Below are 18,113 nucleotides of genomic sequence, written 5' to 3'. Positions count from 1 at the left end.
TAAACGCCGATTCGGAAAGTGCAAAGCTTGAAACCCGATCGTATATGCACAGAAAGCAGTAAGCTTTTGAGGAGGTTTGCAGTAAAGATAATATGCTCAAAGTAAATGCAAACCGAGATTTAGAGTGGTTCGGTCAATCTTGACCTACTCCACTTTTGGCTTCCTCCACCGACGAGGTCACCGACGTCAACTAGAGGCCTTCCTTCAATAGGTGAAGGCCAACCACCCTTTTACAGTTTCACTTCTTTTGACGGGCTTAGGAGACAACCCTTACAGAATTTTCTCTCCTCTCTTTAAAACTCAGAAATTGGAAGAAAAGAGGGAGAATATTTGGCCTTTACAACAATTTTGAGCTCTAAAAATCACAGAACAAGATCAAGATTTCGGTGTATATGAGTGCCCTTTCAGTGCTGAATGGGTGGGGTATTTATAGGCCCAAACCCAGTTTGAATTTGGAGCTCAAAACTGTCAATTCCCGGAATTCCAGGATCTGGCGGTTGCACCTCCTGACTAAGGCGGTTGCACCGCCTGGCAGAGCTCGAAGACTGAGCCTCTGGGCGGTGCTACCTCCTGTCAGGGGCGGTTGCACCTCCTGCCAGAGCTCGAAGACCGAGCTCAGGCGGTGCCACTGCCTAACTGAGGCGGTTGCACCTCCTGGCAGAGCTCGAAGACCAAGCTCAGGTGGTGCCACCTCCTGTCAGGGGAGGTTGCACCGCCCAGTCTCGCTCGGAGACTGAGCCCAAGCGGTGCCACCTCCTGGCTGGGGCGGTTGCACCGCCCAGTCTCCCTCGGAGACTCAGCCCAGGCGATGCCACCTCTTGGCTTGGGCGGTTCAACCGCCTGGCAGAAATCAGGGTCCGAATGGGTTGATCCATTCGGCCCAATTTGGGTTTTTCAGGGGCCCAATTGCCCCAAGATTAAGTTAATGGGATCACCTCCCATTTCCAACTTAATCATTGTGCTAACTACGATATTCCCTAAGACATTTACTGCAACTTGCTCCGGTGCGTCAATCGCTTCTTCCGGCGAGCTTCCGACGAACTTCCGTTGATCATCCGATGAACCCTCGGTGATGCTCCTGCGGACTTCCGGCAAACTCCTGGACTTGCGATGATCCACTTGGCGAGTTCCGACGAGCTTCTTTGGCAAGCTCATGGACTTCTCGGATTTGTTCCCGCAGAACCTCCGACGACTGTCCGAACTTCCGTCAAACTCTCGAACTCCCAACGTGATCATTGTCTTGACTCCGGCGCAACTCCTGCGGCATGTCTTACTTTCATCGTAGTTAATCCTGCACACTTATCTCAACATATTAGATTAGATAACAAATGACAATTGACTTCATCATCAAAATCCGAGATTCAACATGGTACACCAAGGTTAACTATAAACCTTGCGTCACACCAAGGTTTGATGTACTGTGACATACCGCTCGATACGGATTACGGGTGGTATGTACCGGTTTGACAGAGGACCGATATGAGCAGTATATATTGGGTTGTTGGTATGTCCCACCATATAATGTGTCAGTACGTCAGTATGGTTTGATATGTACTGTATTAACGGTCGGTTGGTATATCGGTACGAACCAGTAAGGCGAATCATGCGTCACACAATAATCACATATGGTAAAGTTACCTGCCTTGTTCTTTATTAGTATCAGAATGCTTCTAAGATTAGAATTTCATGCCTTTTGTTTTGCCACGCAAAAACATCTTGCTAATTGTTAATAATCTTTGTTTTCTCAATTTGCATTTTATGTTCTCTCTATCTCTGTCCTACATCAACAGCATTTAGTATTTACTCTTCTTGGATGTCCAAGCTTGGATTGTTTAATTAGAACATAGGTATGCCTGTAACTTAGATTCATCAATTGTGCCATGAGCATGGCCTAAGATGATGCAACTAAATCCTCGTTACATACAATATCAGACAATGTGATGGAAATTTTAGGAACTTAAGAAGAATCGTTAGAGCTATATTATGCCATTTAAAGTATGACACTTCATAAATCACGTATGTGCCTATATGGTAAAAGTTGATTGTCAATGGATTTTAATATTAATTTCAAGTTATTTGCCTAAATCATAATGTGCAACTCTTGTTACTTTCACCAATTTGATTTCTTTTTCATTATTCTAGGGAATTTTGCTGAAGGGTGGGCATGTCTTTGATGCTCTTGCTGCTTGTAAGTCTATAGCATTTGATAAAACTGGAACTCTAACAACAGGGAAGCTTATGTGTAAGGCAATTGAGCCGATTCATGGCCATTGGTTTGGGGAGAGCAAATCTGATGTCTCTTTGTGTTGTATGCCAAATTGTGAAAGTGAAGCTTTAGCTGTTGCTGCGGCAATGGAAAAAGGAACTACCCATCCTATTGGGAGGTGAACAAGCATAATTTATTCACTTAGATTATTTTTATTACTGTGGTAGTCACCAAGTGAAATAGAAGCAACTTTTTTTTTCAATATACCTCTTGTATTCTTCCTTTTCAAGGCACAATAGCTCTGAAGTATGTGCACCAAGAAATAAAAGTTTATGGGAGCACAAGAACCTTAAACAAGCATATGGGAGGAATTTAAACTTTAAAGCATTCTAAATATTTAATGCTACGATCTTCAATATTATCATGTGGGCTGTCAACTCAGTTTTTCCTTGATGCTAGCCTAATCATCTTATGTCACTGATGATAAATCAGGCAATCCGATTGTGTATGATTTCTGGAAATGATCTCAGCATATAGATTACAGACAAGGGCAAGGTGCTTGGTACAAGGATAAGACAACGTACATTGACCCTTGCTAGACCCGGCATTGGCAGGAGCCTGTTGCTCTGGGTACATCCTTTTTATGTAGATTGCAGATATAAAGGCACTGTAATTCTCTTGCAGTGCTGCTATTAGGTTGTTTTGGACAATAAAATTTTGAGCTCATTCAATTTCCTTTGAAATGACTTATGCATGACTTTATCATTCAGATGCATATCTAAATAAAGCTTCTGGTCAGAACAAGGAATCTTATAACCTTATGCCACTGTCCTTATATTGTTCTGGTTAATGTAACAGACAGTGACAAGCAAGAATTAACTGTGAGGACTTCAACATCTATTCTGGTGTTATTCCTGCACATGCCTCTCCTAGAGATAGACAATTACAGCACCTTGAATGTAATCCCTTATAGACAAATGTAAAGCAGCTCTAATATATTCCCTTGTAAACACATGGTATTCAACAAGTTACTTTGAGTGCATCTTGTATGGCACTTAACATCCAGTTGTTTCTTGGACTGAAGCCTGCAGGGCACTTTTGCATCAAAGATATGTTTGTCATTTTGTTGCTTTAGCTCTTGATTTCATTCTTTTCTCTCTTGATGTATGCCTATGATAGCTGACCTATCTTTTAAAGCTCTATCTCGGGATTCTAGTGCATCTTTGACATCCACAGCAGCTAATTTTTGAATAGGGACAACAGACAACTTAAACATCCAAAGTAGAAGGATAGTCTGATCATGCTTGATCATACATGACATTTATGAAATTTTGTTTGATCACACATGACATGACATTCATGTGTTGATCAAACAACATAATAACATGTAAATTTTGTTCGATGCAAATTGCATGTGATTAGACTTTGATAAGATAGGCTTTTCCGTGTATTTCTTGATGAGAAAAAGCAATTCTACAGCAGGCATAAAACGATGAGCTGCATATCAGTATGTAAGCCAGTGTAATGATTGAATCATGTATTTATCGAAAGTTCTAAACTTTGCATTATTTCATCTCCTGTATGCCTCGTTTTCTCATACATGTGTTTGTCTCTAGCATTTCTTTTATGATGATATGATCAGAGTTACTTTCTTTGCAGCAGGCCAACATATTGATAATATGCTGGTTACTACATGCCAACTAGTTGACTAGGGCTTGCTGTCGTCCTAGTATTAAGTTGTCAAACCCTTGATAGGACACCACTCCTGTATGCCCATATATTGGCATATTTGGTGGCACATATTTTTGAAATTGATATAGAGCATGGTTTAAGATTTGATGTACTATCTGAAATGATATGAAATGGGCGGTACATACCAGTTCGCCTGCTGTCCACTATGTGGACCAACCCGGTTTGGGTGGTACACTGAAACATGGCCTGGTATCGGTCGCTATGTGGCATGTGTCGGTGGATATGGTCAAAACTTATCCTGTTTCGGTCAATGCAGGTTGGTAGTAATCAGAATTTGACCAATACCAACTCATATCGGGTCTAGTTTGACCCCGATGGTCAAATTGATCGTTGGAACCTTTTTTAGGGCTTTAAATTTTCCTGTCTCTCTCCTCTTTCACTGATTCTCACTCACTCTTATTCTCACTCTTCTTTCTTAAGCTGTTGTAATTAAAGTTCCTAATCAACATAAGCAACTTCCTTCGACGGAGGCCGGTACGACAAAGTTGTTCATCAGTGGATCCGAAACGATAAATTCAATTTTTACTCCTTATAACTTATTCATTTATACTTGATTCTTATCCACATACAACTTATATACCAATAAATTAGAAAAGAAAACCTAAATTTTTTGGCCATTTTTGGGCAGCACGACACAGCACGATAGTCCTTGCCTAATAGTTTAATTTAAGTTTGCAACTGGTTGGGTTATGCCTTTTTTACATTGCTCTGTGGTATAATTCTTATTCTAGACATTTTTGAACCATGTTTTAAATACATTTTTTCAACCGATGGATTATTAGAAAAGCATCTTTTTTCATGATATTATGATCTTGAAGGAGAATAACTTGTAGTTACCTGTTACTTAGTGTTATGTGCTGTTATGTCTTAATCAGCAAATATGAAAGTTATTCTTAGTAATTAATCTTCAGTAAATGTTAGCTGAATTTATTGTTTTTAGTTGCAATTAATTAGTATTAGAAGTTCAAGGTTGGTAAATTTAGATCTGCTGAAATGATGTCTCAACCTTGGAAAAGTGATGTTTCAATATCTTTGTAATAAGAAAGGACTACTATCTTTGACATATGGCCTGTTGATTTGCAGAGCTCTTGTTGATCATAGTCTCGGGAAAGACCTTCCAGACATTTTTATTAAGAGTTTTGAGTGTCTACCTGGTAGAGGTCTTTTTGCAACACTTACTGGCATCAAGGTGTGCAATCAGAATAAAGGTTCATCTAACTTTTAATCTCTCTATGTATATTATACATAGATATTCCATGATGCTCCAATTTTTTAACATGTTTTGGAATTTGATTGGAACATTCATGAATCAATAGATTTGGTGATAGCAAGTCTTCATCTAGTTTGGCATGTACTTGTAGCACAATATATGATTCTTCCATGTTCTTGATGTTATTGTCACACTCAGAAGCAAGGTTTGCCATCTCTGTAACCGGAGCAGTACCGGTCACTGTGTGGACCAAGAAAATACCGGTGAATAAGTGTTGGTACATTGGGTATGTATTGAATTAAAAAAATAAAATATTGTAAAAAATCCATAAAAACCTTTATTCTAATTTCTTACCTTTTTCTGGTTATATACTATCAAATTAGATTGTCTTTTTATAATGAGACATAGATTAATGAAAATCTCTCATCTAGAGAGACAATACAAATTGAGACATTTTCTGATACAAAATTGAGCTTGCTCATGCTCTGTTGCCCGATTAACTCCGATGCTGTGAATCCTTTGGTGTTTAGCTCTTAGGAGACCTTCCCCGAAAACTCAAATTAGATGATTAGAAACTGGATAGGTTTATAAAAGACTAAATAGGATGTAAAACAAAGACAAATAAGTGTTCGGGTCCGTATCGGTACATCTAGGATCAGTATGGGTCTGATACCAAGCGTGGTGATCTTTGTAATGCTCTTAGAACCAAGATGAATGATGTGATCAATGGTTGGTGGATCGGGTCCTCAGCATGATGGTACTGTCTGTCAGATATGGTGCAACTGTAGGACTTATGCATGGAAATGCTCCCATGACATTTGATCCAGGTAAATAATGTGCCGCTGATGCAATAATGTGCTTGCAGTCGTCATCTATTCTGTATCATCATTGACGGGACTCTTATGGCTACGATCGTGGCTGGTATGATTTTGGAGCATGGAGTGTTGTCGAGCTGTGGCTGTCAGTGTATCATCAGTGTACCTCTGTCGTGTATTCGACTTTGAGAATAATGACCAACTTGCACCATGCATCTGTTAGTCATCATATCCATCATAAGAAGGTTGGGAATAAGTTCAACTAGTACTAGTGTTGATATCAAGCAGGCTTTGTCACATCTGAGAAAGATCATCAACTGCCATTTCTTTTCCCTTATCTTTGCGACCATGAACGTCTCGCATGGATCCTCATGCTCCACTATTTGAATCTTGTGTGGTATGAATAAAATACTACTCCTTGATCCATATCCCACCTCGACTTTGAGTAGTGAGAACAATTGACTGGCCATCACTGTGTTTGCCACCATCGGTCGATTCATTGTCGTTGATGTTGCTACCATCTCCACTGATTTTGTGAAGCACACACTGTTACATGCCATGTATAACAGTGCTGCATCCTGATGGTGTCTTGTCACTAGACTGAAACTACTGAAATCATTGCTTGTCAATCATGTCCTAGGGATGTTGAGATTGTGTTCCTTTCCCTTTCCCTAAGAACCAGATGTTTGACTCTTCTAGACCATTAGTAGGCTGAGAATGTAAACTGTAGCCACATCCTGAAATCGAGTGTACTGGGATGGCTGATATTTCATGCTGCAAGATCTTCTGATTAGAGAATTTTGTTTACCTTATGAATGTGGTTAAAAATTGTAAAAAAGAGATGAAATCTATTTTTATTATTATCCAAATATTCTTCTTATAAATTATTTATTTAAATGATTGGTAATTTTTAGTTTTGTTTCTGGCGAAACCCATTCCTTCTATCCACATAATTTGATTTGGCTTATCCGATCTGATTAAGACTCTTTTGAAAGACCAATCAGGATCTGATTCCTGATTCTTACAACCTTGACACAAAAGATTGAAAATGTTTGTCCAAAGGTCCAGTGTTTTGAATCCCAATTTCTTTTAACAAGCAGATTGGTTATGTACACTGATATCAATGTAGATGTAGTTAGTATAAACATGTAAGGTAGGCATCATCATCATTATTAACAACAACAATCGCCACGACATTAAATGATCCAACATGATGTGTATGAGTATCGGAATTATGGCAGAGACATACAATAGGTTTTGCAATAGTCTAACTCTTTTATGCTGCAGTTAATTGTCTTCTCACTGATAACTCCTATGTATTTATTATTTGATATTTCATTGTGTCCACCATGATATTGATAACTTTTTACACAATATTCTACTGGCCATATTTTCTAGTTTAACAAGTTGTGTTTTTTTGCTTCATTATAGTCAGGAACATGGCAAGATGATATTTCAAAAGCTTCACTTGGTTCTGTTGAATACATTGCCTCTTTGTGTAAATCTATGGATGAATCTGAAAAGATAAAAGAAGCAGCAAGGACATCTGCCCATGGAAGTGATTTTGTGCAAGCTGCTCTTTCTATCAATAAGAAGGTAAGCAAGCTACGGAACTCTGTTGCCGTTTCTGGGATCATACTAATTAAGTAGCTGAAACTGATTGATAGTAGGTATGTTGACTCAAATGATCATCTTTTCCATTTATGAAAGTTGATATTGTATCTATTCCTGCATTATGACAAGAAAATCAAAAGGTATGCCCTAAACAACTTAATGACTAATTATTGATTGATTTAATATACTTACTATTTTCTTGTAAATCTATTTCTAATTTTTATGTTTTTTATTATTTTGCTCTTTTTGACTTTCTAATTGTGGAAATTACTTTCTTGATTTTGGGAAGGTAAGTTTCCTGATTTTGTTGAAATTAGTTTCCTGATTTTATGAAAATCAGTTTTCTAATTTTGAGAAGATTAGTCTCCTGATTGTGTAATTTAATTTCCCCATTTTGTGTAAATGTGTATTCTATAAACTGTGTTAGATTTTTAGAATCAAGTGAATGAAGAAGAATTTCTTTCTGTATGATATTGGGGTCTATTTGATAAAATACCAGAAGTTTTTCTTTGTATTTCAATTGTCCAAGAAAATCTTTCTTTCTTCCTCATGTCTAATTCAATTTCAATCGATCACTAGTTAACTTCTAAAAAAGTTCGTCTCTCTTTTAGACTCAATGGTTGAAAGTTGAAACTATCCAGTATTATCTTAACCTGTGCACATTTTAGAAAAAGTTAGATTAAGCCACTTAGTTGGACTAGAACTGAGTGAGTGAAGATTATCCGAAGTTTGCTACCTGGGGTGAAAAAGGTTGACATAGATTTGGAACTCAATACAATCAAAGATGTACAGAATATGCATGTTTCTGACTACAACAAAAAGGATTTGCGAGGCAGTGAAATGAACGTATTTTACAGTTAAAGATGTTAAGATGTTTCCCAGATCTATGAGATCAAGACCAAGATTCATTCCATAAAGCAAGGTACTTTATTTGTATTTGAGTACCATAATACTATGAAAGTATTGTGTGTTGAACTTGATTATTATAAAGAATAATTGAGAATTTGATATGTAGTGAAGAATGAAGATGTTACTATTTTACTAATGATAACAGAAAGAAAAGAGATTTTAGAATTTTTGATTGGACTCAATGTGGAATATGATCAAGTACATATTCAAGTACTTGGGAAAGATGTTAAAGCATTTATTGCACCATAGTGGTAACTAGGATGGTCTTTGGGGCAATTATTCTAAGAAATTGAAACATCCTGAGGAAACATGTTGTAAATTACATAGAAAACCATAGTCCTAGAGAAGATAATTGAATCCGAATTCAATAGTGGTACATACAATGAGGTGGTCAAGCAAACTTCACATTGTTTGAGTTTTCTCATGGAATTTCGATTTCTAGAAACTTTTAGATTGAGGTACTAAATAAATAAAAGATTGAGAAGTTCCCATTTTCTCACTCCACTAGACAAGCCAGTGTCCTTTGTTCTCTAGCCCAATCAGGTAAGTATATTTATGCTCTAAATGCCTCTAAATGCCCAAGCGTGTGGATCTTGGATGATTGATTGAGGAATTGACCAACTTCTCATCATTTATATCCTATAATCCATATCCTGAAAAATAAAAAAAAATTAAAATAATTGATGCTAGTTTAGCCACTGTAGTAGTAGTAGCGGTGGAGGAGTATTGATTCAGTAGGGCCAGGGGTGATGAGTGCTGGTGGATGCCGGTGATAGGAGACAAATGACAGGGATTTGTGTGTGAGAGAGATGGGGCATGTTTTAGGGTTTTTCTTTAGGAAGGAAAACTTAAAAAAGAACAAGGCTTATCACCCCTGGCTTGGATCGGGGGATTAACCCCAATTTTTAGAGTTTACTTGGCAGCAAGCCTTAGTTTGGCTTCAACATATGCAACATCCTCATAAAGCTTCAATGTATTCTTATTGGCCATCATAGTCCACGTGGTGTTAATATTATCCCTGTCCAAGTTCCATACCTCCTTTTATTTCATTCTAAATTTAAAAGTCCTTACATTATTATTTTTGAAATTCCACCATTTAGTGCTGTTAAATTTCTCTATTTTCTTTTTCTTCAATTCTGTACAAATATGAAATACCATCAAACAATGCTTACTTGTTAAGCCTTCACTTGGAATATCTTTAGATACCTTTACACACAACTTTATCTAGTGTTCTATGAGGAAAAGGTTTATTTTGACTATAGTTGTGAGTTGTGACCACTATTTTAAGCAAGTAACCATATTTTCATCTCTGGTTGAAGTAAGTATTGAGATAGTACCAAATAGCAAATTAAAAACTACCATCTTCATTCCTCTCTCCTTAACCAAAACCCCTATGGACACCTTTGAATTCACCATTTCTTTTTCCTACATGCCCATTCAATTTTCCTCTATTTAAAATTTTCAAGTAAAGGTGTTCCTTGAATGGTCTCCTTTAAATTTATCTAAAATTTTCTTTTGGTTTGATCATCTAATCCCTTTGGATGGAGCATAAGCATTTATGATATCTAGAATCTCTTTCATAGAATAAATTTTAAGACTATAATTTTATCCTTAAATCTCTTCACCTTTATAACATTGTTGTTTAGTCTACAACAATACCTACAAACAACAAGATCCATATCTACAACAATACCTACACGGTTTATATGTTTGAATTTTTAAGTATATCATGTTTTAAATCTAGTACTTTAAATCTCTTTAGATTTTTCCACTACCCACTTAGTCTTTTATAAAAATATAATACTAATTCTCCAGTATACTAAATGATGTTCACTGAGGTTCCCTAAATATGTTGGATAACATTACTGGGTTGTGAGTGCCAGAGTAGTTGTACATGGTTTTATGTCAAGTACCAATCGAAAAGGAGTATTTTGGATTCTGGTGATTACTTTATTTGTGTTACAGAACTTGTTAGTCCTAGAAGCCGAGCCCAGGGTCTCCTTTTTTACTTTCGTCATCATTTTCAAGGGGAATAAGTAGTTCTGTATAGATAGATGTATGTACTCAGTGTGTTGTTCTCCTTAAATGTTCAGACTTGTTTTTCCTTCGTTTTCTTCTATCAGCACCAGTTTGCCAAATTTTGAAAAGAAAATGTGATCTTTTTACAGTATAAGGTGCCATCTTACAAGTTTATCATGATGGCTTATGAAGTGTTTATTTGGAGGTTATTTTTTGTGCAATGATGTTTGAACTTTGAAGGGAAACTCTCTCCAGGTAACACTCTTTCATTTTGAAGATGAACCACGACCTGGTGTTGTAGAAGTCATATCCACCTTAAAAGATAAAGCAAGGCTTCGTATAATGATGCTAACTGGTGATCATGAGTTGAGCGCAATGAGAATTGCTAAAATTGTGGGTATTGATGAAGTTTATTGCTGCTTGAAGCCCGAAGAAAAGCTCAATCGAGTTAAAACCACTTCTAGAGATAGAGGTAATTACAATTTTGGTTGTGTTTATTTTGCCGCATCAGTATAGCTTTTAATTTGTTTTTGTTTCTTTTTTAGTATATAGGCAAGTTTTGACAAATAGCATCGTCCAATGATATGATGCCTCAGGTTTTGTATATCTATTTTGTAAATTCTCAAAATATCTTTCCACTATGTTGTCTTCTAGATGATGGAGCACTCCTTGTAGCATAAATTTTGACTAAACTAGGTCTTTTTTTATAAATTTCATCTTAAGTTATTCATATAGATCAAGGTTTGTCATACCGAAGCGTACCGCTTGATATGGGCAGTACATATCGGTCTGACAGAGGATTGGTATGGGCGGTACATCGATACACCTCAGTATATCATGTGTTGGTATGCTTGGTACAATTCGGTACGTACTATACCGACAACTGGTCGGTACACCGGTATAGACCGGTAATGCGAACCATGATATAGATTATACAAAATGTTATCTATTGTGTATTATGCTATGATATTGAAGGTTACTAAATTTGTTCTTGTGGCAAGCACATGGTGGAAAAAAATTTATGCTCTAGTTGTTGCGCAAGATACTGAAAGAGAAGAGTTCAAATCAAAGCTTGTTTGTAGTCAACACTCTAGGTTGATGTACCCATCGGTCACAATAGCAAGAGCCATGGAATCCCTAGGTTGGAATTAACACTTGGTTGATGGAGACAAGGATTTAAGTTTGGGCTTAAGGATTCCTGTAGGGTCATGGTTTTCATTTTGTATTGACTGACACGACCATTATCACAAATAAAGGAAGAAAAACAATAAAGCAAATATCATTGTTAAATCTTTTCTCTCCTACAGAAAAAGGAAAAAAGAAAGCTAACAGATTTACATGTAGTAGCACGGCCTCTACTTTGAATGTGTCAACAAGGGGCGGCCAAGTGTATACGAGGTGGAGAGAACAGCAAAATAGTGATCTGAGGGCCTAAACCCTTAAAAGTTCTGGTTGAGGTAGAGCAGAGATGAGGAGATTGGAGTGCTGGAAAAGGTTGCATTCGGAAAACCTTAAATTGTCTAGGTTGAGGTTTCATGTAAAATTTTATGGGCTTGATGGTAGATAGCCTGCAACTGGTTTGGTTTTGAGTTGTTGAGACCTGGCTTATCTCAAAACCACATGAAAGAATAGACTGGTTCTGATTCACTAAGATATGTTCGAGACCTTGTAATTTGTGTATAACACAACATCAATTCAATAAGTTTTACTTCATGAGTGAAACATTGAGATGTAAATCCTTGTCTGATCTTTTGCTGCCACAAGCTTTACTAGGGGCAATATCTCTGGTAATACTTCGGTGCCATGTTCTTGTAGGATATCATAATAGTATATATTGCTTGTCAGCTGCTTAATCCAACCCTCCTACTTTATCTTTAGCTCTCTAGCTTAAAGATGCAACAATATGCATGCATAATTGAAGTTAGTACTCTACCTTGAAGTACTTTCCCAAAATTTATTGTAACCATCTTCTCTTTTGCTTTGAATTTTGTGTTACTGCCTTTTTTTAAAGAGATTTTCAGGCTTTAATATCGTGAAGCAACCAAAGGAGAGTTAAGAGCCCTGTTAAGGCTTGAACAAAAGGTAAGGGTTTGGATTTAAACTGTCGTAAGTTTAAAACCTTCATAGGTCATAAGTGTGGCTTTGCTGCTGATCAGTTTAAAGACAAAGTGATTTTAGATGTTAAACCAAAAACAATCTAGAAAATCTGCATATTTACCTTAACCTGAGTGACTGTTGGTTAAAGAGAACTAATAATTACACAAAATAGTCATGCCTGCAATACATCATGACCAAATTACTAAATTTTTTACCAGTAATTAAGTACTAGCACATTCATAACTTGAGCCACTAATCTGTTCCTCCAACTTGTTCACTTGAAACACTAGCCATATAATAGCATAATAATTGAATTGCAGTGCAATTTATGTTTCCATTTCATAAAGTAACCTGGACAAGATATTGAAGCAACTTCCCTTTGTGGCTCAATTAAGATTCTTGAGATGATCTGAAGATACTTGTCATATTTTAAGGTGCATGAAGCAATATATGGTATATAAAGATAGTGAGAAACATGATTTTAGGTTTCAGGTGATAGTTGAGTCATCATGAAAGGTGGATTCAATGAGGCATAGATTCGATTGTAAAAGCATCTTCAGCTCTGTTTATGCTTTGTCCAGCAGGTCAACATGATGTGTACTCACAGAGATTCAAGTTCTTGGAGGTGGATGTCATCTTAGGTTTTCCTGATCTTAAATGATATTTTCTCTAGATCATATGGATTTTGACTTTATCCAAAAGGCCAAATGATTTATTTGGTTGGCTCTTAAGAACAAATACACACTTACGGAAGTTCTTTTGAAGTAGATTCAAGATGCATATGACAATTTTGACACGTGATGGTTAGCTCCAATAACTATCTCCTGCAATGCCCTTTTGCTGCTTTAGTTTGGCACTCTATTTGTGATGATGATGCTCTCCCATGCTTCCCTGATGTTGAAACTGAGCTTTGCGACTCTTGGTGACTCTTTGGTTTTCCTCCCACATAGGACAGTTTTGGTGATGTTGATTAATTTGGAGAGAAAGGAATCATAGATTTTTTAAAGGGTTCCAAGATGACCCTAGCCAAATATCTAGAAGGGCCCTTGTCTGGGTTGCCAGATTCTTGGGGTGCTTCCTCCCTTTAAATATGATTTTGTTGAATGAGTCAGATCATGGACATCTGTAGTCCCCTCCTTTTTTTCTGGTATCATTTTAGTTCTATTTTTTCATTTAGTTTATTTCATGTCCTTGATGAAGTAAGCACTCTCCTACTTAAGGAATTCTCTTCCTGTACATCCTACGTTTTTTTCAGAGCTTTCCGTAAATACTAGGAGGATTTTTACCAACATGCTTCTCTTACATGTTTTCATTAGTAATAATTAGAATCATCCCTATGATTTTTGCATGCAGGTGGAGGTTTGATAATGGTAGGAGATGGTATTAATGATGCACCTGCCCTTGCTGCCGCTACTGTGGGTATTGTGCTAGCTCAACGTGCAAGTGCAACAGCAACAGCTGTAGCAGATGTGCTGTTACTTCAAGATAACATTACTGGAGTTCCATTTTGTATAGCTAAAGCTCGTCAAACGACTTCTTTGGTACTTTGTCTATGACATTCAGCATTTTCGAGTTGTTTTTCCTGGATTAGTTGATCATTGGACTAAAACCAATATTGCATACTTGCAGGTGAAGCAAAGTGTTGCACTTGCTTTATCTTGCATTGTTTTTGCTTCACTTCCTTCAGTGTTTGGCTATCTTCCTCTTTGGCTGACGGTCTGTCTCTTGAACAAATGCTGCATTACTCACATTTTTTTTACATATTTCATAATTATGATTTAGGTTTATGTTCCTGGTGAATACATTTTTCTGATCCTCTTTTCTAAACATAGCCATCTCTTAAATCAAGATTTATGATAAAATTTATGTTTGGCACTTTGGCTGTTCCTTAACTATGGGTTTATTTCTTTCAATCTCAATGGTACTTCTTAGTTCATACTTCATAGTAACATATTGTGACATTTTCTGTCAGCCGTCTATCTGTTTTAGTTTACTCCCTTTTTAATGAAATTATAGTTATTGATAGGCATGACAGAACCAGTCTCTTCTCTTTCTGGACTTTGTCATAATTTGCAGAAAATGTTGCACTATAATGTCTCACATACAAAAAGTATGTAACCTGACTTAGTATGTACTCGGATTCCTTGAATTTACTTCACAAGAAACCTAAACACAACAGGCTGTGAGCATGAGCGTTGTCTATGGTCTTTGTGTGCATCAGTAACTGTAAGCAAATGCTTCACTATATGCACCACCAAACTAATCTCTTTTATCCTATGTGAATTTTCATTGTAGTTGTATGTTTCTTGATAAGCAAGTAAAGGATGAAATTCTGACAAACAATATGTTGAATCTTTTCCAGTGGAGAACTTTGTTAAACCTACATTATTTTGTTTTGAAGAAATTGTTAGTGCTTTATATGTAGGTAAGAACCAAGGAATGCAGTCTTGATTACTGGATCCATTTTGATCCATGACCAGACTGATATGTGTCCGGTCCATTCTGGCATACTGTGTGCTTGTATGCTGTACACTGAAAAGGAGAGGGGGAGGGAGAGAGGGGAGGAAGAAGGAAGAGGAAGAAAATGAAGGAAGAAGCAGGAAGAAAAGAAGAAGAAGAGGAGGAATAGTAATGGAGTGGACGGATTCATGAACAATAGCAGGCAGAAATGGGTGAAGACCTCCTTGTGACTCCTCGCGAGGGGTTGCATCCCTAGCTGAAGACTGGTTAAAAGTAAAAACACACACACACACATAAAGAACTGGATTCAACCATCCGGATTGGGCTGGTTCATGTACTGATTATATATACACACACACACACACACACACACACACATAAAGAACCGGATTGGACCATCTGGTTTGGGCTGGTTCGTGTACTGATTGACCATTGGCCTGGTAAATACTGGCCAAACCATATTAAATCAGCTAGTATAGTAAAACATGGTAAGAACTATGTTATTGTTAACCATGCAATTCTTGGTAATCTTGTCTTACATGTTATTGTTTTATTATTTTGTGATATTTACATTTGTACCTTGTTAAAATGTATGAGACTTATTGTGGTATTCTGATGTGATCCAGGATCTTTAAGCCAAAAATAGTTCTTTCTCCATTTTAGTGATGTTCCTAAGAACTTTTTAGCATATATTTGTAACCAGTGCATATTTAATATACTTAAAAAGTAAAATAATATTTTTAGTTAGATTGGAGTCTAAAGGATGTGTCGATTTGCATTGTTATAGCTTATTGTGTGTGATAGTTGCTTACTTGCTTAGTCTAGGATAAGATTTGGTTCATCTTTTATATCTTGTTTTTTGTAGGACTCTTGAACCAATCATAGCAAAAATATTGATCCCCCACATCATAAAATATCAAACATTTGAGGCAAAAATGTGAATTTTTCTATGTCCGTTGGCCTTTCACCTCTTTCCTATTTTCTCCACTTATCAATGTGTCCCATCCCACTTTCTTTCTAGCAAACACTCCCTCACTCCCTATAATTCTAACAGAGTAACAGACAACATTATCATACATATACTATATGAAGGTTTGTTTTACCGGTCTGTACCAGTGTATCGACTAGCTATTAGTATGATACATACCGAGGTGTACCGATGTACTGTATGTCAATACACCAGGGCATACCGACGATATGGTAAAATTGCCGAAAATAGCTTAATGGTACCATCTAGTATAGGGCGATCTACGTATTGGTCCCCTATCGAATCGGTATGTATCGCCCTTATCGGGTGGTATATCTCCATACGACGAACCCCGTATTATATGGCCTCAACATAATTATCGGATATACCATTATTTTATAAAAGCCACATAGTGAATCTCTAGTTGCTCTACAAACACACTTTTTAAATTGATAAAAATCATATGAAAATATTTCTCCTTTTTGTACTTTTTCCATTAATTGACTTAATAGTAAATAGCTTATGTTGTTGATCTTCAAGGCAGACAACCAAATTAACTTTTGGAAATATTCTTATACTACTGTTGCATAAATTAGCAGCATGTTAAATTTGCGAAATGGAAAAATTGCATGAATAATTTTTTGAGACCTGGGAGATGCTGACAATATAATCTTAAACTTTTTTTTACTAAAATGCCAATGAAATTCATCTAAACTTCAAGCTGTCAACATCATGTGAAACTTCTTTTTTATTCAATCCCATTGAAATTCATCTGAACTTCAACTCGACATACATAGAATCATGCCTGCTCGACATCAAATTTTGATGGCATTGGAATTTTATCGAGTGCCAGAGCTCTATTGGTTGGTCTATAATTTCAAGTTTTTGGGGACAAAGACTTGTTGTGATCTTGCTTTTAATTGGTTGATGACTTTTGAACTCCTCAAAAAGTTCAAAGGACTGTTTCATATCATTTTTCATCACTATTATTGGAAACTCTATTTATTGTGTGAAAGCCAGAATGAGCTTATACTGAGTTGAAATTTGAAGGGCTGATATTTCGCCATTTGATTGACAAAATGAAGAGTATCCGAATAGCGGACCAGCCACTAGAATGGTCTGTAAAGGGGTATATAGTATCTGGTTTGGATTCGCACAATAGGATTGTACTATGCTGAAATTTTCAGGGTGATATTGCCCATCCTCGGGGTGATCTTACGCAGTTAGGTGCTGAATTTGTATCTTTTTCCTTCACCAGGAATGTTCTTGGAAGTTGTGGTAAGAGGACTGGGAGAGGTTTGCTTTAGTTGTTTTTCTTTGATCTTCTCTCAATTTATGACGAATCCCTAGAATGTAGCCTCTAATTCATCAATTGTGGACTTTTTTCTCAAAAAAGTAAAAGAATGAATGAATTTGTGTAGTCTTCTATATCCTTGACCAGTCTAGCATATTACAGAAGCTTTGTCGGTGGTTCCGATTGTTGATAGCAGGCATTGGTTCAGTTGAGTCACCACTTGTGAGTTGCATAATGCCTATTGGCGAGGCATCTTGTAAATTTAGTAGCTGATACGATAAGTTGCTATATTTAGTGATCTTGGTAGCCATATTGGCTTTGACGAACATACTATTGAAGATCCAAAGCTGATCGAGGTGGATTTATAGTTTAGTTGTCGATAGGCTGTAATGTTGTCACTCATTGGTATCTATTTCCGTCATATGGATGGTCGAGATAGGAGCTACAGTGAGCTATCCACAACCGTCACAGAGGTTGTTTTAGGTCTGACATTATCATCAAGGAGGATCATGAGGTGTTAGAACTGAAATATATATCTTCTCCTTGACGTAGCACGTCAGGATATAAATGCTTTCAAATTTATAAGTATTGTTGTTCTTCCCAGAGCTTGTGACGGACAGTTAGGATAGAACCTTTCATATGCTTTGAGAAGATTACTAGTACAATCCTTTGAACTTTGGATCTTCAATGATATATCAGTGGACAAGTTTAATCATTGTTGTAGTATTGGCATCTGATTTATCTTTGATGTTAGCTGACCACTCTGGATG

The 18,113-nt window shown here is 36.8% G+C and overlaps 1 protein-coding gene across 1 annotated transcript in view; it reads left to right on the top strand.

The window, feature by feature from the left end:
* LOC135593190 (probable cadmium/zinc-transporting ATPase HMA1, chloroplastic) overlaps nucleotides 1–18,113 on the top strand; it is a 35,987-nt gene that overhangs the window by 17,225 nt on the left and 649 nt on the right. The window contains exons 7-12 of the mRNA XM_065083050.1: nucleotides 2,143–2,384; nucleotides 5,042–5,147; nucleotides 7,415–7,579; nucleotides 10,781–10,997; nucleotides 13,976–14,163; nucleotides 14,252–14,338. Coding sequence (XP_064939122.1) covers nucleotides 2,143–2,384; nucleotides 5,042–5,147; nucleotides 7,415–7,579; nucleotides 10,781–10,997; nucleotides 13,976–14,163; nucleotides 14,252–14,338 — 1,005 coding nt within the window. The remainder of the gene's footprint in view (nucleotides 1–2,142; nucleotides 2,385–5,041; nucleotides 5,148–7,414; nucleotides 7,580–10,780; nucleotides 10,998–13,975; nucleotides 14,164–14,251; nucleotides 14,339–18,113) is intronic.

The sequence above is a fragment of the Musa acuminata genome, chromosome BXJ1-9 (genome assembly GCF_036884655.1).
Source record: "Musa acuminata AAA Group cultivar baxijiao chromosome BXJ1-9, Cavendish_Baxijiao_AAA, whole genome shotgun sequence".
In the NCBI taxonomy this organism is placed as follows: domain Eukaryota; kingdom Viridiplantae; phylum Streptophyta; class Magnoliopsida; order Zingiberales; family Musaceae; genus Musa; species Musa acuminata.
Note: the sequence above shows the minus strand (reverse complement) of the source record. Positions and strands in the feature narration are given on the sequence as shown.